General features: G+C 37.9%; 1 protein-coding gene across 6 annotated transcripts in view; it reads left to right on the forward strand.

Moving 5' to 3' along the window:
• LGR4 (leucine rich repeat containing G protein-coupled receptor 4) overlaps positions 1 to 18,932 on the forward strand; it is a 106,894-nt gene that overhangs the window by 54,901 nt on the left and 33,061 nt on the right. For 5 of the 6 annotated variants that reach the window (XM_063728502.1, XM_002821938.5, XM_054524564.2 and 2 more), the window contains exon 2: positions 5,037 to 5,108. The exons of the other annotated variant lie outside the window; for it this stretch is intronic. In XM_063728502.1, the coding sequence (XP_063584572.1) occupies positions 5,037 to 5,108 (72 nt within the window). The remainder of the gene's footprint in view (positions 1 to 5,036; positions 5,109 to 18,932) is intronic. 6 annotated transcript variants of the gene reach the window in all.

Raw genomic sequence — 18,932 nt, forward strand, 5'->3', positions numbered from 1 at the left:
AAAATAGCATTGATATATATTAGACTTCAGTGTTTACACTTTCATTAAAAGGTATTTTCAAGGAAGATTTTTTTCATTTTGCAAATGAAGACTCTTTTAGGTGTCAGGAGATGAACATGTTCAGAACTATACGATTTCAGATTTGTAAAAATATATACCATACATAGAAAAAATCTGTAATGAAAACCATGAAATATGGCCATGGTTACCAGTGGGTGTTGATATAGTGGATGGTTTTCTCTGTATTTCAATTTTTTAAAAACAATTAACAGCGGTTATTTTTGTTATTATAAAAAGGTGGGGAGAAAATGAGATTACTTGCCCAAAGATATGGAATAGTGTCAGAAATCAAATTCTTAATGAACTTTGATTAGAACTTCGGTGTTATGTGTGTCTTTACTACTTGTGGTTGAGAGAGACCTTCCCTTCAAATTTGTTCCACTGGAGGCATTTTGCAAAGTTCATTTTTAGTTTTTAGTTTTTGATCATATTGTAGACATCCGTTAACTGGAGATTGGCCTCAAATTTCTGGTTGATTACCAAAGACCCTGGAAAAGTCATTGGGAGAGTTTTTATATTTATTTCTAAGATTTGAAGGTGACGTTCTTGGTCATTATCAACATGTGTTTTTTGAGTCTGTAGACATCACCTTCATTTTTGTTTTCTTTTCCTAGAGAACATTTTAGAGAACCCTGTGTTCTCTTGAACCTGTATATAATTTAGTGACTTTTTAAACTGCCAGGTAATATTTGAGATAAAATCAACAATATAGTAGTAGCGGTACAGTTTTATCTAATACAAATAGGAGGGCTTGTTCAAATTTAGATAACATTGGGTCAATCACAGTATATTTAAAATTAAATAATTCTGTGGCAGAAGGCCCAGACCCAGTAAGGATGCAGTGTTAAGAGTCCACAGTGGTACATGCTTAGCCATCAGCAAACAGGTTAGGCTCGCTTAGGGATCATTTTACAGGGATTTTAAAAGGTACCTTGTTGAAACATGATATTCTTTACTCTGTAGATACTTCAGCATTAGTGAATTTTATGGGGGAAAAGAAGATGAGAGTTTAACCACTGGAGAGATTTGGCAGTTTCAATTAAACAGTTTTACCGTTTAAATTTTAATTTTGAAATCAATGACTGCTGGTATTTGGGAGTTCATGTTTATTTTTCTAGGAAGGTGATGTGCTTTTGTATTTCTAATCTTTTGTTTAAATGAAGTTCTCCCAACTTAAAATCTTTGTCTCCTGGGGTTCTGGAGTTTAGTTTTGTGTTTAGGAACAACTGCTCCAAGTTTTAGGTCTTCTGCAACATTTAGTGTCTTCTGTAAAAGTGGTTTCTTTCTGAGAAGGCCAACAAAGGCAGTGTGGTCTGGTTAGTCTGGTCTTGGTCCACTGGATTCAGATGGCTTCCAGGAGCAGCGAAAACATGGATGATGATAAGATAACAGCTTTTTCTTGTTGAACTTATTATACATGACCTGACATTTTCTGATCTTCACAGCAATCTATAAGGTTCAGTTATTATTGCCTCCATTTTACAAACGAAGCCAGGGCAGAGAAAGGAGGAACAATTTGCCAAAGATCACACAACTAGTGGTAGTAAATCCATATGTAAACCTTGGTCTGTCTGGCGCCAAAGCCTGTACGCCAAGTAAGGCCATCAGCTCTCTGGAAATTGCCCTTCTGAGACATTTGGGAGTTGGTGGTGCTTTGACCTCATATGATATATATTTATATTTGGTTCTCTATCCCAGAAGGTGAATTCCTGGGATTTATTACTGATGCCACTGGTAAGATTGTACAACTCATGTGAATTTGAAGGTACTAATCTGTAGGAGCATCTTCTGGCTGAAAATTCTTTAAACAACTTCCTTTTATTTATGTGCCATAATAATTTATATGGCTTTTCAGCCTCATATATTTGTAATTATTGTCATAGGTCATCCTTTCTAACCTCTTATTTATAAAGTCTGTGTACTTCAGATTCTCTTTATGGTGTTGGTAATGTCAGATCTAGAATCTACTCTTAAGACTATCTATAGGTTGTTTATCACCATCAGCCCTCATTATTTTAAATGGATACCCACGCAACTATACTCTGTAACCACAGGTTTCCGGAGCTTCTCCGGAGATAACATCTTGTAGCTCACCACTGCCCCCACCCCCCAACTTTTTACTTCATAAATGTTGTAACTGAATCCCAGAAAGTATGAGAGAAAACATCTGTAAAGAGGAAACTTCTCCGGGTGTGTGAAATTAAGAAAAATTTAGAAATAAGTATTACTCCTGAATCTGAAGCTTTGAAATAAAAACTCACTGTGTGTTTTACATATGTTAGTTTGTAAATATGGAGTCTCACTAATTGCATTTACAGCTCACAGCAAAAGTACCTGTTATGTCTTGTTACTATAAGGAAAAAAATGAGAGCCGTGCATGTGTGTGTGCATGTTTTAAAAAACTGGAATGCAGAGAATAGTGTGGTGTAAATTGTCTCTAATTATGTGTCTTTTTCTCGTGAGGCAATTAATTGGTTCTCTCCAGACCTTTTTCTGATGAGGAAATTAATCAGTTTTTCTGTTACAGTGATAACTCACCTGAATTCAGGTGTGCCAAGCTTAGAGGAAACTGTACAGAATGCCTCATTTTGTAAAGCAATCAATTATTGTTGTCCTTTCTCTTTTTATTGGAATGATTGAAAAGCACCAAAACTGTCTGATATTTTACAGAATAATTGTTTACTCATTTTGGATCATTATTTTGCTTTCGATATGATTAAATGTTTTGTTGTATTCTTGAGAATGATTTTATTGGTTAAGGCCAAATGTATCTCCTGTGAGAGTGACTTAGTAATTTAATAATGACAGAGGGATAGTCTTTAAACTTTGCATTATGATAAATTTTTCAGAAACATTCTATAAAATGAATCTCACCTGTTTTTATCTGAAAAAGTAGACTCCTCCATGAATAAACTACAGAAAAGGGTGAATCAGTATATAATGTCAGTATAAAGGTGACAGTATATCATGTCAGGCCGGGAAGCTACCCAACCAATCAGCTTCAATTTACTAATGAGCAGATGGAGGCCCAGTCTCATACAATGGCTATGTGGCAGTGTGAGAGTTGCGCCTGCCTTTTCTGACCCCTGTTTTGGTGCCGTTTCTCCAGTATCTTGCTAGAGTGTTTATGAAAAACAAAACATTTCCTCGCCCCTTCCCCCAGAGATAATGATCACTGACTAAAGTAGTATTGGGGCCTGGGTTTTCAAATAGTAATTCCTAGAGAAGCATAGTAATTTGGCTTTTCTTTTAAGGTTCTTTAGTAGGATTTGAGTTGTTTTCAATGATATAACATTTTAGAGTGCATGTATGTCTCTATGGTCATAAGATTCATCTAAAGGGAAATTTCTTGTGCTAAGAAATGTGTATTAATGTTGGTTAATGTTGGTTCCTTAATTGCTAAAGCTATTCCTGGTCCTTTTTTTTTTTTTTTTTTTTTAAACCCTGGTTGTCAAGCAAAAGTGCTCTTCCAGAGATTCATGGATAATTATGTCAAGGTGTTAGGAGCATTATTCCTCCCAGTTTTTAAGCTTGATGGGACTCAAGTATTTGTTTTACATCTTGGCTACCACTGGAGACAAGTATTAATAACAGGATTCAAATAATACTTAAGAAGACTCATGGTTTGCACTTAAGGTCATGGGCTCTGGTGTTTTCTGTTACACTGCTTATTGAATGGTCTTGGGGAAGCTTTTTTAACCTCAGTAAGCCTCTGTTTCCCCATTTGTAAAGTAAGATTTTCTGTGTAGTCTTACCATGTTAAAAGTGTGCACTGCATCTTAGCTGCTGCTCCTGCTGTTTTTGTTGCTGCTACTGTTACTGTTATTCCCAAGCCAAAAACTTTTCCAAACCTGCTTTGGGAAAGGCTGGTAAGAAAGGATTTAGATTCCATTTCTAAATTTTAGTGAGAGGAAAGATGGGGAGAAAGGACGTACTTAGCATGATACTAAAGGTGTTGCCTCCTTTAAAAGAAAATTTTACCTGATGGAATGGATGGAATAACACAGTATTATTGTTGTTAGCTGACTTTGGTATGCTTCATTTCTCTTCTCCTTCCTCATACCAATATATGTACTGTACTAATGGGCTTGTCCTACGTGTGAACTTTCATGCCAGGTTCTAGAGAGGGAAGACCCAAGGGCTCAGCCACAGAATTAAACAGCATAGAACGGAAGGAGGCAACTCCCCTGCCCCAGCGCATGCTGGGACTTTCCCTTATGGGGCTGTTTTAACCTGTCTTTCATGGTGCTGATGTCAAGTGGAGTGTGGCAGAGAAAGCCAATTCAAAAGGCAGCTGCCAGGGAGGAGGGAAATGGTTAATAAAATATTTTTTAGCTGTTTGAATTAGTGAATTGTTGAGTTATATTGCTGGGTGAGTTTTCTTTCTGCGGATGCTCTTAAGGGAAAACTGGAAATGGACTGCATACCTATCATGTATGCACTTGTCCTTAGCCTGCATCTGTTCATAGGCGGAACATGAAATCCACTGACAACTGTTACCTGGAGGACTTTTATAGGTTTTGAAGAAAATATGACTAGGGTAGAGCTAGGACATGCTTTTATTGTCCTTGAGTGACTCCAGAAGCCACCCTCACCTGTAAATTCTATATATCGTTCCTAGGATATTCATTTGTTTATTTTGATCAGGTATAGGTAGTACTGTGAATACCAGAGCACTGGGAAGCCACCCTGGCCCACTTATTTTAGGTAGTTTGAGACTTTTTTTCCAAGAATACTTAAGAGGGGAAAATACAGGATCTGAGTACATTTCTAAATTATGGGACATAATTTATAACACAACATTTAACTTTTCTGTGTTTTCTGAATATTGTATTCTGAAGCCAAATTGTGACTGTTTCTATTTGTCTTCTACGCTTTTTCACAAAATTGTAACACCTAGTTAGTTTTCTGTTGGATTAAATACTTTAAGCTTCATACCACTTAATTAACAATATTCTTAACTTTACGTTTTCCAGGGATATCAGTATGAACAACATTACTCAGTTGCCAGAAGATGCATTTAAGAACTTTCCTTTTCTAGAAGAGCTGTAAGTATTACTTTGAGAAATGTGTGTGTATGTCTTTTTCCCCAATTCATTTTGGAAGCTTTTGCTACAAAGTCTGATGTTTTCTGTTAGACATTCTGATAGCTTAATTTCAGTGGGCTTTGTGAGGAGGAAATCATGTTTCTTGGGGGAAATAAACTTGGTTTTCTAAGCAGCATAGTTGCTGAAGCTATTTTTGAAAGCCATAACTAAAAAAATGCTACTTCCATAGGACTTCTTTTTTGCTGCAATTATTATAACTGCAAATGCTGCAGTGACACCAGTTAATTACAGTGTTATTCTGAGATAACAAGGCTGCTGTATAATTACCATTGTTACCAAGGAGTTGCCATATGGGTAACAGAACCACAAAAAATAACACAAGATGTTTCAGGGCCATAAGCAACAATCTCAACAGTGAGCCAGCAGAAAACTGAGGGTAGGTCCCCTTCGACAATTGCAGATGACCTTTGGAAATGGGGTGAAGGCATGAAACACTGTCCAGGTCTCTAACAGCACCTTTAACTTTAAGAATGTTTCTGAACTTGTCAGTTGCATCTCACATTTCCAATTTAACAGTTTGCACTGTGGAAATATTTTCTCCTTGTTTCAACCTCCTTTTTGTTGTGCTCTCCACACTTTTTTGAAGTCCATAATCAAAATAGGCACTTTTGAGTTTTAAAAGAATTGGGAACTATATATTATATTTTAAGAATCCCAGTGAAAAAATAAAATCGACTTGAATTAAGTTAATATAGGCTTCTAAAGGCCAAGCTAATGGATTATATAATATATAGAGGTGGGAAGGTGACAGTTTGATACTAAGAATATCAAAGAGGTATAGCCCTGAAGGAATCTAAATTCATATTACAGATTGTGTCATACAGCCCAGCTATTGAGTATTAGATCCAGGTCAGTGAATGTCTTCCATCTTTTAGCTTGGCCACTCCCCTAGAGAATGGGGAACAGGAGTCAAATAAGATATCCAGGTTGGGTACTCTGATAGAATATTGAAATAGTAGTTAAAAATTTAATAAAGTTAAAGAGAAATGTTTCTTCCCACACTAGTTAGTCGAACATAATGCTCCCACTGCAAAAGTTGAACAGAGATTATTTGCCACTTGCAAGTTTATGAGCTAGGTCAAATTATTCTCTCTGCTCAATTTCTTTGTCTATGAGATTCAGCTAATAATAGTCCCTTCCTCATAGTATTCTAGTGAAGACAGAGTAAATTCATTTATGTTAAATGCTTAGGACAGTACATGAAACAGAATGAATGTTATATAAATGCTGACTAATGTTTACTATTTTCAAAGTGCATAAGAAAAAAAGCAGAAGAGTATATACCAAATGTTATCCTTGGGTAGAAGTATATGTTTTATTTTTGCCTCATGTGTTTTTTTTTTTTTCTTATAGTGAACATTAATAATTTTGTAATAAAGTTATTTTTAATTAAGATTTTTCAATTGAGTTTAAAAGAAGCAAACCATCCATTTGAAGTTTCCACCTCCACTGCCCTTATCAAGCCTTAAGATGCTTTACCTCTTCCTTTTTATTTCACATACAATTTTAGACTATAGGATTAGTCGCTCTTTACAGAAGTAGTTATGCGATGGAAGGACATTAACAAATGGTTGTTCAGCCATTGTATAATATAATCACTATGGGATGGGTAATGTACCAGGCCAGCAATGGAGAAGCTCCCCTCATTCTGGGTGGGGCCATTGTGTGCAGACCATCTTTGTTGATGCCTTCGATTGCCAGTTATACTTTAAGGAATTTCGAAATGAAGACCTGGATGTGGAGTCAAACCTGGTTAATCTGCTTAGCGAAGTTCACGTCTTGGATTTCTTAAAATCTCAAATGACCAACCGTATGCCAACCTCATGAATTCTGCCAACCAGGACTTTTAATTGGAACCAAATTGAATTTGACTGCTGATTCTTTGTAACAAGGTCATATTCTCTCCATATTCTCCTATCATAGTAATGAAACCCATGAAATCAAGTCCATATACTCTCTCTAAATGTTGTATGGTATTTCAAAAATGAATTCAGTTAGGAGAACAGAATGTTATTTTTAAAGAATACTTCAAAATAGTCTTTAATAACTTTTACAGTACTGTAGGCATTCAAGGGAATTTATTTTCCACATTAATATAAATACTAAAATAAATATAAAAAGCCTATGCTTTTTCCTTACTAAACAGTGTAGTTGATTTTGACATTCCAAAATGATGCTGCCATGACTATTGTAATATTTCATAAACAGCATAACTGTTTGTCTAGGAGTCATCTGGAAGTCATTTAAGAGTGATCATGAAGCCAAATGCCCTGAGTAGAAATTATTTGCTGAGGGTTTTTCCATGTTAGTTAATGAGGTGTGCTTTACAAGATGTGACTGGGTTTGGCAAAATTTGATGTGATGAATGTTTGAATGTGATAGAATGCTTCGGGTATTGGGAGAAATCACTTCCCAAGAATACAGAAGAAGTATGTATAGATACTTACACATTTCCTTATTCTTTCAATAAACTCTGAATCCTACTCTATGCCAGGTGGCAGGTGCTGGGAATACAGATACAAGCATGACCCATCTTCAGAGTTGACAGACCCTCTAGAGTTGTGCTGTCCAGCATCGTAGCCACTAGCCACAGGTGGCTATTATGTTTAGATTTAAAATGAATAAAATTAAATAAAATGAAAAATTCAGTTCGCTTAGTTGAACTAGCCACATTTCAAGTGCTCATATAGCTGCTTGTGGTTAGTCACTACTATATTAGACAGTGCAGATGTGGATCATTTCCATCATTGCAGAAAGTTCTGTTGGACAACATTGATCTAGACGGAGAAATGAAACTAACACTTGTTGCATCATAGTGAAGACATGTGTGCAGGGAGCAGAGGCCTAAAACAGTGTATTTTCTTAAGACTGTAGGATTTGGGATAGTCTTCCACAATAGCTTCTGCTGAGTGTTGAAGGACATGTAGGAATTTAACTAAATGAGGGTAGTAGTAAGGGTGTTCTGGGGAGAACTTCATAGCATGTGGAAGGCATGGAGATAGAAAATTTCAGAAGTTTTAGGACGCATAAAGTTGTGTCTTGTTATAACAAGACTAAAAGGTACATATGGAAAAATGTCAGGAGACGAGGCCAGATAATGAAGGATCATTTTAAGATAAGAAACTTAGACTTGTCCTGAAGGAGTTTAATTTGATATTTGGGGAGTGATAGGAATGAGACTGTGGTTTTTGCCCTGAAGAACTGGGTGTCATTTGCTGAGACCGGGAACACAGAGAGCTGATCTATTTGGGGCCCAAAGAATTCCATTTGATAAAGATAAGAGTGTAAATAGTATGTGTCTAGAGCTTTACAATGAACAGAAGTCCATTCCCATAACTCTGTAAGGAAAGTCAGTTTCACAAAGGTTGAAGCTGAACTAACGAGGTTAAGGGCCTTATTGGAGTTCATGAGCCTGGTATGTTGGTTTGCTGGGACTTGAAGTCAGGCCCACAGAGCCCAGTTCTTTCTGGAACACTGTGAGTGACATGTGCTGGGACTTGAAGTCAGGACCCTAGAGCCCAGTGCTTTCTGGAACACTGTGAGTGATATGTATTTGTTCTCAGGAAAATATTCCATCCAACTTTTTCAGTGAAATGTACTTTAGATACTATTGTTGCCAGTTGTTTTGTTTTCACATTTAACCTACTTTTTTTCTCCTTCTTTTTCCAATCCTGCTTCTTCTGTATATTTAACCTACCTTTTGAAAGTTTTATAGTTCATAAATAGTGTTACCTAGTGATTCCTGCTCTCCCCCAACACCTGTTGGGAATATAGAAACATAGATTGTGGCCCCAAATTCAGTACATGCAAGGTTCTGAAATCTTTGTACCTTACTTTCCTATTCTTTACAATGGAACTTCTCACAGAACTACTGTAAAGGAAATATGGGATAATTTATGTAAAAGTGATTTGTGACCGTAAAATGCCATGTCGCCGTGAGAAATTTCACTAATCATCTTAAACATTGCAATCTTCCTTGACATTATTTGGAAGAGAGATGGTTTTGCTTGCGGGTAGAAGTTGGAGTTTCTGTTCACAATGCAAAAGGAAAGCCAGAATTTTAAGAAAACATTCACTTAGCATTGACAGGCTCTGCTGCCTTATGTGACATTGTCAGACATGTTTTTGGCTCTCCTTTAGCCTTGTTGGGTATTGGCAGTCATTTGGGGGATGGCTGAAATTTTGAGCTGTGAAAATGTTGGAGTTAGAAACAGCAGAAAGGAATATCCAGCTAATTTTCCATAAGCTGTCACTGAAAAAATTGCTGTGGCTGTTACTTTGATGTAGCAACAGCAATAGAAGCCATTGCCAGCTTTGGCACTTGGACAGTTATTGTTTAATGTACACTATATGACTGGGATAATTCCAGTCGTTTCAAAACATGATTTGACTTTGGAAGACTTCACAATGCTAAAGTGAAACTTAGGTCTCTGAATACTAATTGAAGATTACCTGTCATTTTGTTTCATCTGTAGGACAGTTAATTCTAAATGGAATTACTGCTTTACCGAAGGGGACTAGTAAATAATTTAAACAGAAAGGTTTAAAATCAAATAAAAACAAGGGTGGGTCGAATTAAATAGTTTTAAATAATTGAATTACATATTTATACACACACACATAACATATGTCAAATACAGCTATTCAATTCATATATGTAATTCAATCCATGATAATAACATATACAAAACATATTTAAAACATTCTGCACACACATCTGTATAATATTCTGTATCAAGGTAATTTCAGACTTTCAAAATATTGCAAGCATAATGTGTCATATACCCTTCACTCCAATTTCCCAAATGTTAACTTTCTCTCTCTCTTTCTCTCCACACACATACAAAATATATGTACATTTTTTTCTGAACCATTTGAGAGTAAGTTTTAGAAAAATCTTTAAATATTGTAGTGTGTAGTCCAGAAACACAAGGATATTCTCTTGAATAACCACAAGGTAATTGTCAAACTCAGAAAACTAGCTTTGATATATGTTATCATCTGATCTACAGTTCTTACTCAAATTTCAACAGCTGTCCCGCTGATATCCCTTAGAGAAAAAGAAAAAAATATTCTGGTCCAGGATATTATCCAGAATAATAAATTATATCTGGTTCCTGTGTTTCAATAATTCATTTTAAATTTCTAAAAGTATTTTTTCATAGTCTTTACCTAAGTTAATGCTAAAAAATTATGTGCTAAAAATATATTCTACTGCATTTAATACTCATGAGACCCCTATGAGGAGTTTATTATTACTTATTTACAGGTGATGACACGGAGGCTTTAGAGAGGTGGAAAACCTAACTGTGCTCATAGAGTAAAAGCACAGCCAGGAATTGAATCTATGTTCATCTGATTCAAGTCATTGCTCTTAATTTCTAAGCTATAATGTTGCCTCAAAAGGCACATAATTGGAGGGGAGCTAAAGGGACCATCCAGTCACTATTACCTGCAACTCTAAGTAGGTCAACATCTAACTGTCAAAGGGGATCAGCTGCCCAGTATTTCCTGTAGTAAGTTTGCTGAACAAATTTGTGAACAAGGAGTTCTTCCTAGAATAAAATTTCCTTATCTAGTCATACCATTTTACAGATGGGAATATCAAGACCCAATAGTAGATAAGTGGCTTGTCCAAAGTAACGCAGTTAGTATGTAACTGAGCCAGAATTAGACCTTACAGAGTTCAATGTCATCTCTTCTATATCTTACCAATTTTTATATCTCTGAGATGCATAGTCTCAAATAGTCTTCCTGGGTTGTTCAGAGCTGTAGAAAGTAGCTATTGCTCTCTTCTAATACAAGGAATTCCCTTTGCTTCCAAACTAAAGTTTGACTCACTTAACGTTTACTCCCTTGATGCAGCCTTCTCAGATAAGCTCTCTTGACTGCAGTAATTTCCCAGAAAAAGCAAAATAGTTCCTCAGTTGCTCTGGTGACGTTTCACAGTTAAAAATATTAACTTCTTTGGAAGCATTCTCTTGTTCCACTTTGCAGCCCTCTGGTAGGATGACTTGGTAGCAAAGATCACGACCCTTACTGTTGGGAAGCACGTACAGAAGTCATAGAGGAGTGTTACTTATCTTACTCAAGCCATTCCCTATAGTGTGTCATTTGGGGAGCTCTCAAAGTAGAGATTAAGGGTGAAAAGAGAGAAATCATAAGGGAGCTTGTACTAATACACCATATGGGCCCTTCTAGAAAGCATTGTTTTGTTTTATTTTAACTCATAAAACTCTGTGAGCTATCATTATTCCCATTTTGCTGATTGGGAGCCGAAGCTTTTCATCAGAGAGGTTAAGTAACTGACCCAAGTTTATGTAGCTCATTATAAGCTGGGTGTCAATCCCAGATCTGCCTATGCCCCTGTAGATGTGGAGAGGGTGAGGAAGGACTTGCTAGACAATGTATAATAAATTCAACAAACTTTTGTTGGCTGAACCACTATGTTCAGTGCTGGATCAAATGGGATTCTTGCTTTCAAGGGAGAGGGATGGTATACTCGTTATGGGAGTTCAAATTGGAAGGAAAATTACTTCTAGCAAGAAGGAACGGTGGCATTTCTGGAGAGTCTAGAGGGGACAGGAGGAGTTATTCAAGAGGACATGTACAAAGACCTGCAGAGGAGCATGAGCAAAGATGGGGACACAGACTGGGATAGGTGGTAAAAATGGTTGGTTTGGTTGCAATTTTGAATTATTGAAAGGAAGTTATGGAAAAGATACACAGAGCTTGGGGCTAGACTAAGGACATTTTGGCAGACTGAAACAGAGTTTAAACTCTTGAGTGACTCTTGAAGTTTTTTTGAGCTAGGGAATGATTTGTTCAGATATGACCTTCATTAAATGTAGTCTCATAGCAGAGAGTTTGAAATTGAGAGAGTTCAGGGAGAAATGAAAATGCCACTGGCAGTCGTCTAGGTGAGAATTATGAGAATCCAAATTAGGGCAGATGGGAGGCAGGGAGAGGGAGGAGGGCACCTATTCAAAAGATGTTATGGAAATAGAATCAAGAGAATGTCTTGGCTGGGATGATAGGGGTAACATCATTAACAATGAATTTTAAGATTACCAGGAGTCTAATGGTGCTTTGAAAAAAATTAGCAATAATGCAGAAAGAGAAATTTTTTTAGAAGAGAAGATAGTTAAATGCTGTTTTTAACATACATGTGGAGTTCAGGTGGGATATGGGTGGAGGCATCTGGAAATTCAGGAGTGGAGTCCAGGATAGAGATTGAAGGGCATAGATTATAGAATAGTGTATCGTGGGTATAGATTTAGGAGTCTTTTCTTTTGAGGTCATTACTGGAAACATTAGATTGGAAGAGCTTGCCAAGGGAGAGAGGGTAGAAGAAAAGGAAAGAAGGCCAAAGACAACTCCTTGGGAAACACTTGAATCAGGGTGTGGGAAGAAGACCAAGTGCTGGAGGAGCAGGAGAACTGGGGCAGAACTCTGCCCCAGGAGCTGTGGGAGGAGAGGTTTTTCACAAAGAAATGAGAGATCAACACTGACATGCTGGAGAAAGATGCCCATGACTAGTGAGAAAGGGCCTTGACTTCTTTAAGTATTTTTGGAATCATTTCAGTAAGTTGTTGAAAGTGACTTTCGGTAAAGAAGCTCATCAGGAAACAGGCATTTGGGGACTGCTAATAGGTGGTTTTTGGAGAGTAGTTAAAGCTTAGAAGTTGTACTGTATTTGACTGGACTCTATTGGGTTTAAGAGACAGAAACCCAGCTGAGGCATAATAGAGGATTTATTGTTGCATGTAGATAGAACTAGACAGTCCAGAAGTGGAGTTGGCTTCATATGTTACTGGATCTCAAGGCTTAAAAGCTACAAGAGTTTTCTCATGCTTTCCATTTCTTAGCTTCAGTTGTCTCTACTTTTGTGTTTTGGCTTCATTCTTTCCTGTTGCAAACAGCCTGTCTCCATAGAGTGGGAAATACACCTTTCAGTACATTGTTGCATCTAGGCACCCAAAATAAATATCTAAAAGTGTTCCTCACTGCAAAACTCCTAGGGGGATCCTGATTGGCCAGACTGACCTCATATGCCTGTCCTTGCACCATCACTCTGTTTGGGATGGTATGGTGCAACCTGGGTTTTGGACTCATCCTAATAGGACTGCTTAGAGTTGAGAATTCCCCAAAGGAAGCAGAAGAAAAGAGAAAGGAAGACCTGCTGGGCAGAAAGAAACCATAGTTATTCACAGGCCACTAGGATCTAGGGACTAGACATACCATGGGAAACGTTTGTTTAATTGGGCCAGTCTGAAATGAACAAAGTATTATTGAAGAATTGTAAGGCCTCAGTTGGGCTTAGATAATATAAATTTGTAGTGGAACCAACTAGATCTTTAATTTTGTCCCATAGTGCTTAGCAGCCCAGGAATGAAGGTGATGAAAGATGTGATGGACTCAAAATTTGGATTTGATAAATCAGGACTTCATAGAGGACTAGTAGAAATCAAGCAGGAGAATCAAGTGGTTCAGTATTATAGTGTTTGGCATGGGGTTCCAAAAGTGTAGAGAGGCAAATGAAACCATGATTTGCTAGTTCATTTATTTATTTTAATCAATACTGACTATTATTTGGCTAAATATAGTACTGACTGTAAGTAAATGAAAATGTATTTGATTTTCTACTAGCAGGATTCAATTTTCCAGCAAGAAAATAGGCTAAGTCATTTCTATCATACATTGACCACTCTTAGTCAAGCCATGCTTATTCAATACAATAAATACGTGCTTTAGTAGAACCTTTGACTTAGAATTTGTTCATCATTGTCCCCTGTTCACCACCTGTTAGTTTGGACTATATGCATACTTCAAAGATGATCATTTTAGAGATGCTAGAATATTTGTATCACAGATACATTCAGCTTTTTTAAAAAATCATAGTTATAAAAATGCTTAATACAAACTGGACTTTTAAAAAAGCAATTACAAAAATAGGTGGATACTGTTTTTTAAATCTTGAAGATGTATCATATTTGAAAGATATAGAGCCATTATCCTACCATGGAGAGATAACTATGGTTAATATTTTGTACATCCTTCCGAACTTTTCTCTGAGTATATGTATACAATTTCCTTTTAAAAATAGACTCCTACTATATTTACCACTTATACCATATCTACCTTATTATAATTTTACATATGAATACATCTAGTTTTTACCATCATTTAATAAATGCATAGTGCTTTATCATTTGGATGATTCACATTTTATGTAACAAGTCTCTTGCTTTGTGGTGTTGTTATGAACAGCAGTTTTAGAAACTTTCTGTTTTTTTGAGACAGGGTCTCACTCTATTGTCCAGGCTGGAGTGCAGTGCAGCTCACTGCAACCTTGACCTCGCGGGCTCAAGAGATCCTCCCACCTCAGCTTCCTGAGTAGCTGGCACATGTCACCATGCCCAGCTAATTTTTGTATTTTTTGTAGAGATGGGGTTGCCCTGGCTGGTCTCTAACTCCTGGGTTCAAGCAATCCTCCTGCCTTGGCCTCCCAAAGTGTTGGGAATACAGACATGAGCCATCACACCCAGCTGTGAAACATTCTTATCCTATCTAGTCTTTGTTTATTGGATGTACTGTCTTTAACTGTGCTGCTTTTATTACAGTGTGGCTTGCCAAATTTAGCTCTTTTCCTAAATTCTTATATTACAATTAGATTTAACCATTTATCAGGGAAAACTCCAAGTAACAGTGCCTTTAAACACATCAGGCTTTATTTTATTTACCTGAATATGAAATCTGCAGCCTGGTGACCTGGAGCTACTATGATGCATCACAAACTTAGCAGAGATGTAGGCCCTGACATTCTGCTCTGTAGTTGTTTGTGTATTTGCTTCCATGTCAAGATCACTAGATGACTGTGTACTGGAGCTGCAGCCATCAAAACCCTATCCTCAGCAGTAGATAGGATGAAGCAGGGAATAAAGAGGGGCATAGTTCCCAGTAGCCAACTTCCTTTAAGAAGGCATCTTGAGCATACCGCACAATGCTTCTGTTCACATCTCACTGGCTAGAACTTAGTCACATGGCCAAATGGCAGGGGATGCTGGGAAACAGGACCTTTGAGCTGGGTATATCATTGCCTGGACTAAAATCAGCATTCTATCACTACGTAAGAAAAGAAGAGTAGTTATCATTTAGGCAATTAAGATGCTTTTGGCAGCAAGTGACAAAACTCAATTAAAAGTAACTTAAACAGTAAGGAAATGTATTATCTTACATGACAAGGTGGTAGAACTATTCCAGGGCTGATTGATGGAGTTGCTCAGCCATGTCGTCAAGAACCCAGGGTATCTCCTACTTTCTAGTGTGCTCTTCCCCAGGAGGGGCTGTACCATCCTGTTATCACTCCACATAGAATATTCAGACAGGAACGCACCTAGAAGGAGAAAAGGGTCATCCTTCTAATGCGTTCTCATTTAGGAGTACAGCTGTCTTTCTCAGAAATCCCTAGTAGACTTCCTCTCACTTCATTAACCAGAGCTGGGGTCACAGGTCTATCCCTAAACCAATTACCGGAATGGGACCAGCAGGAAGAGTTAAGGCCAGTTGGTATTTACTCATGGAGCTGAGTCATGTGGACGAGAGGATATTTGAACAAATATAGGCTCTGCCAGGAAGGCGTGAATGGGTGTTAGGTAGGCAACCAACAGGATCTGCCAGAGTACCTCTCTATATTCACATTTTACCCATTTTTATACAGCCATTTTGAGCCCTTTCTGCCATATGAAGAATCTGATCTTCCTTTTCCAAGCCCCTCTTGCACTCTCTCTACTTCTCACCACTTAGCAGCGTATTGCATGCCTTGTTATTTCGTGCTTCAAGTGTGTCAGTGTGTGCTTATCTCCTCAACTCTATTGACTTTTCTCTAAGGAAGGGCAGGGCCTGTTGTCACACTTCTATATGACCTTGGTGACAGTTACCACATTCTTGAACTTGAAATTGAGGGAGGGGTTAAGACAAAGGATTTCTTCTCATTTTGAATTGATTGATGTAAGAAACCTTATCAGTCTATATAAAAACGGAATTCTATTGAAGTTTGTGATTAATGAACTGTCCTTATTTAAAAGAAATGAAACGAGAAATGTCCTGGGAAAACTCAGTACCTCCTTTGCCATACTTAGGGTACTTGGCCTGTAGTAGAAACTCAATAAATATTTGTTGGTTGACGTTAGCTGTATTTTTTTTTTAAGCTGGAACATATTATTTCCTCACATGGGTGGATATTGCATGTGTTTATTGCCAGAGGGTAAATGACTAGGTTGTCAGGATAACTTTGCTCAGGAAGTATAACTGTTGCCTGGGTTTTTACTGATTTACCTATAAAATAAAGTATTCCATGGGTTCCTATAAGAAGTGGGAGATGCAAAGGCCAATTCGGTGCAGGTGGAACTTAAAGTTTCTGTGAATTGAATATAAAGCTCTTTAGTAGGTAGAAGAGTTGTAGATGGCCTATAAACCAAGTTTTAGCAGAAACGTACTTATTTTTTGTTAAGCATTACTGCTTTCATTGTTGTGCATTTAAATGGAAATATATAATATGAAATATATGTGAAATAACTTCTTCCTTCTCGGCAAAGGAAAGCTATCCTAAAACCTTGAGAATTTCCATAATAAGGGTTTCTTAATTCATGTATATTCTTAAAACATATAAAATTTTTGCATATACTTTCGTAAGAGTTATATGAAGATGCAAAAGTCTTCCCTAGTATGTGAAGAAATGGGGTAGTACATCATTAGTTGATATAGGACTATTCTGATGTGCTTTCTTAGATGAGGTTTATACTGATAGCAACAGTGTCGAAGCAGAACTAGAAAGGATGCTATTAGTTGTTAGACCTCTTTATTCACTAAGAAAGTAACCATATCCTCTGGTCCTCTTTAAGTCAATGGTAGAAAATAACACAAAACAGGCCAGGCGCGGTGGCTCATACCTGTAATCCCAGCACTTTGGGAGGCCTAGGTGGGTAGATCATTTGAGGTCAGGAGACCAGCCTGGCCAACATGGTGAAACTCCGTCTCTACTAAAAATACAAAAATTAGCTAGGCATAGTGGCGGGCGCCTTAATCCCAGCTACTCAAGAGGCTAAGGCAAGGGAATCGCTTGAACCTGGGAGGTAGAGGTTGCAGTCAGCCGAGATTGCACCACTGCACTCCAGCCTGGGTGACAGAGTGAGACTCCTTCTCAAAAAAAAAAAAAAAAGAAAAGAAAATAACACAAAACAACACTTTTTTGTTTCTAGGATTTACATTAGTTTATTTACATTGTTTTATTCCTCGGATTTACATTATTTAGGTGCTGTAGGTCTTTGGAGAAGGCACGTAGGAAACAGGCTCACATTCCTTATCTGTTAAAAAAGAAAAACAAAAAAAACAGTAGGAGTAGGGGGCGATAAGCTTGCTTGACCCATGACACAGGGCGGTTTTGAGGGCCAGTAGGTTGAGTACCCCTTATTTGAAATACTTGGGACCAGAAGTGTTTTGTATTTCAGATTTTTTCAGATTTTAGAATATTTCCATTGCTTGAGCATCCTAAATCTGAATATCTGAAATTCAAAATACCCAATGAACATTTCCTTTGAGTGTCATGCATGTCAACACTCAAAAAGCTTCAAATTTTGGAGCATTTCAGATTTCACATTTTCAGATTAGGGATGCTCAACCTGTATAATAATAGGTTAACGAAAATGAAAAGTACTACACAAATGATAATTTTTTATTACATATATTGATACCAAATGCCCCTACATGGGAACCAGTGTACCTCTTTCAGTTTTTATTTCTCACAGGAGCCAACATAGTTCTGAACGCATAGTCAGCCCTTGACATATTAATAAATATATGGCTCAGGACTTTAAGAAGTATGTATTTTGCTTTTTAAAACAGTTGCCAGCCGGGTGCAGTGGCTCATGCCTGTAATCCCAGCACTTTGGGAGGCCGAGGCAGGTGGATCACCTGAGGTCAGGAGTTTGAGAGCAGCCAGGCCAACGTGGTGAAACCTGTCTCTACTAAAAGTACAAGAATTAGCCGGGCATGGTGGTGGGCACCTGTAATCTCAGCTACTCCAGAGGCTGAGGCAGGAGAATTGCTTGAACCCAGGAGGCTGAGGTTGCAGTGAGCAGAGATCGCGCCACTGCACTCCAGCCTGGGAGACAGCGCGAGACTCCGCTCCATCTCAAAAAGAGAAAAAAAACAAGCAGTTGCCAAAATTTTGGAGTTTGCTGATTTCAAATTATATTTAATAAAAGAATGTCACTCACATCCTGTTAAATGCCTTAGTTCAGTTTTGAACTAGAAATGCTTTCTCTGGAGGCAGTATCATGGGCTGGTGGTTCTGCCTAGTGTGCTTTACACATACGCGGCACTGTGGTGATCCATCCACTTGAGGGAATAGAATGGCATCCCAGGAGAAGCAGCCTGGCTGTGTTTGGGTACCACCTGTGATACTTCCTATGTGTGGCTTCAAAAGTAGGTACAGAAAGAAACAAGGAGGGCCAGGCCCGGTGACTCAGACTCACACCTGTAATCCCAGGACTTTGGCAGGCTGAGCCGGGTGGATCATCTGAGGTCAGGAGTTTGAGACCAGCCTAACCAACTTGGTGAAACCCCAGTCTCTACTGAAAATACAGAATTAGCCGAGTGTGGTGGTGCATGCCTGTAATCCCAGCTACTAGGGAGGCTGAGGCAGAAAGAGAATCACTTGAACCTGGGAGGCAGCAATTGCAGTGAGCCAAGATCCTGCTATTG

Source organism: Pongo abelii, chromosome 9, assembly GCF_028885655.2.
Source record: "Pongo abelii isolate AG06213 chromosome 9, NHGRI_mPonAbe1-v2.0_pri, whole genome shotgun sequence".
Classification (NCBI taxonomy): Eukaryota; Metazoa; Chordata; class Mammalia; order Primates; family Hominidae; genus Pongo; species Pongo abelii.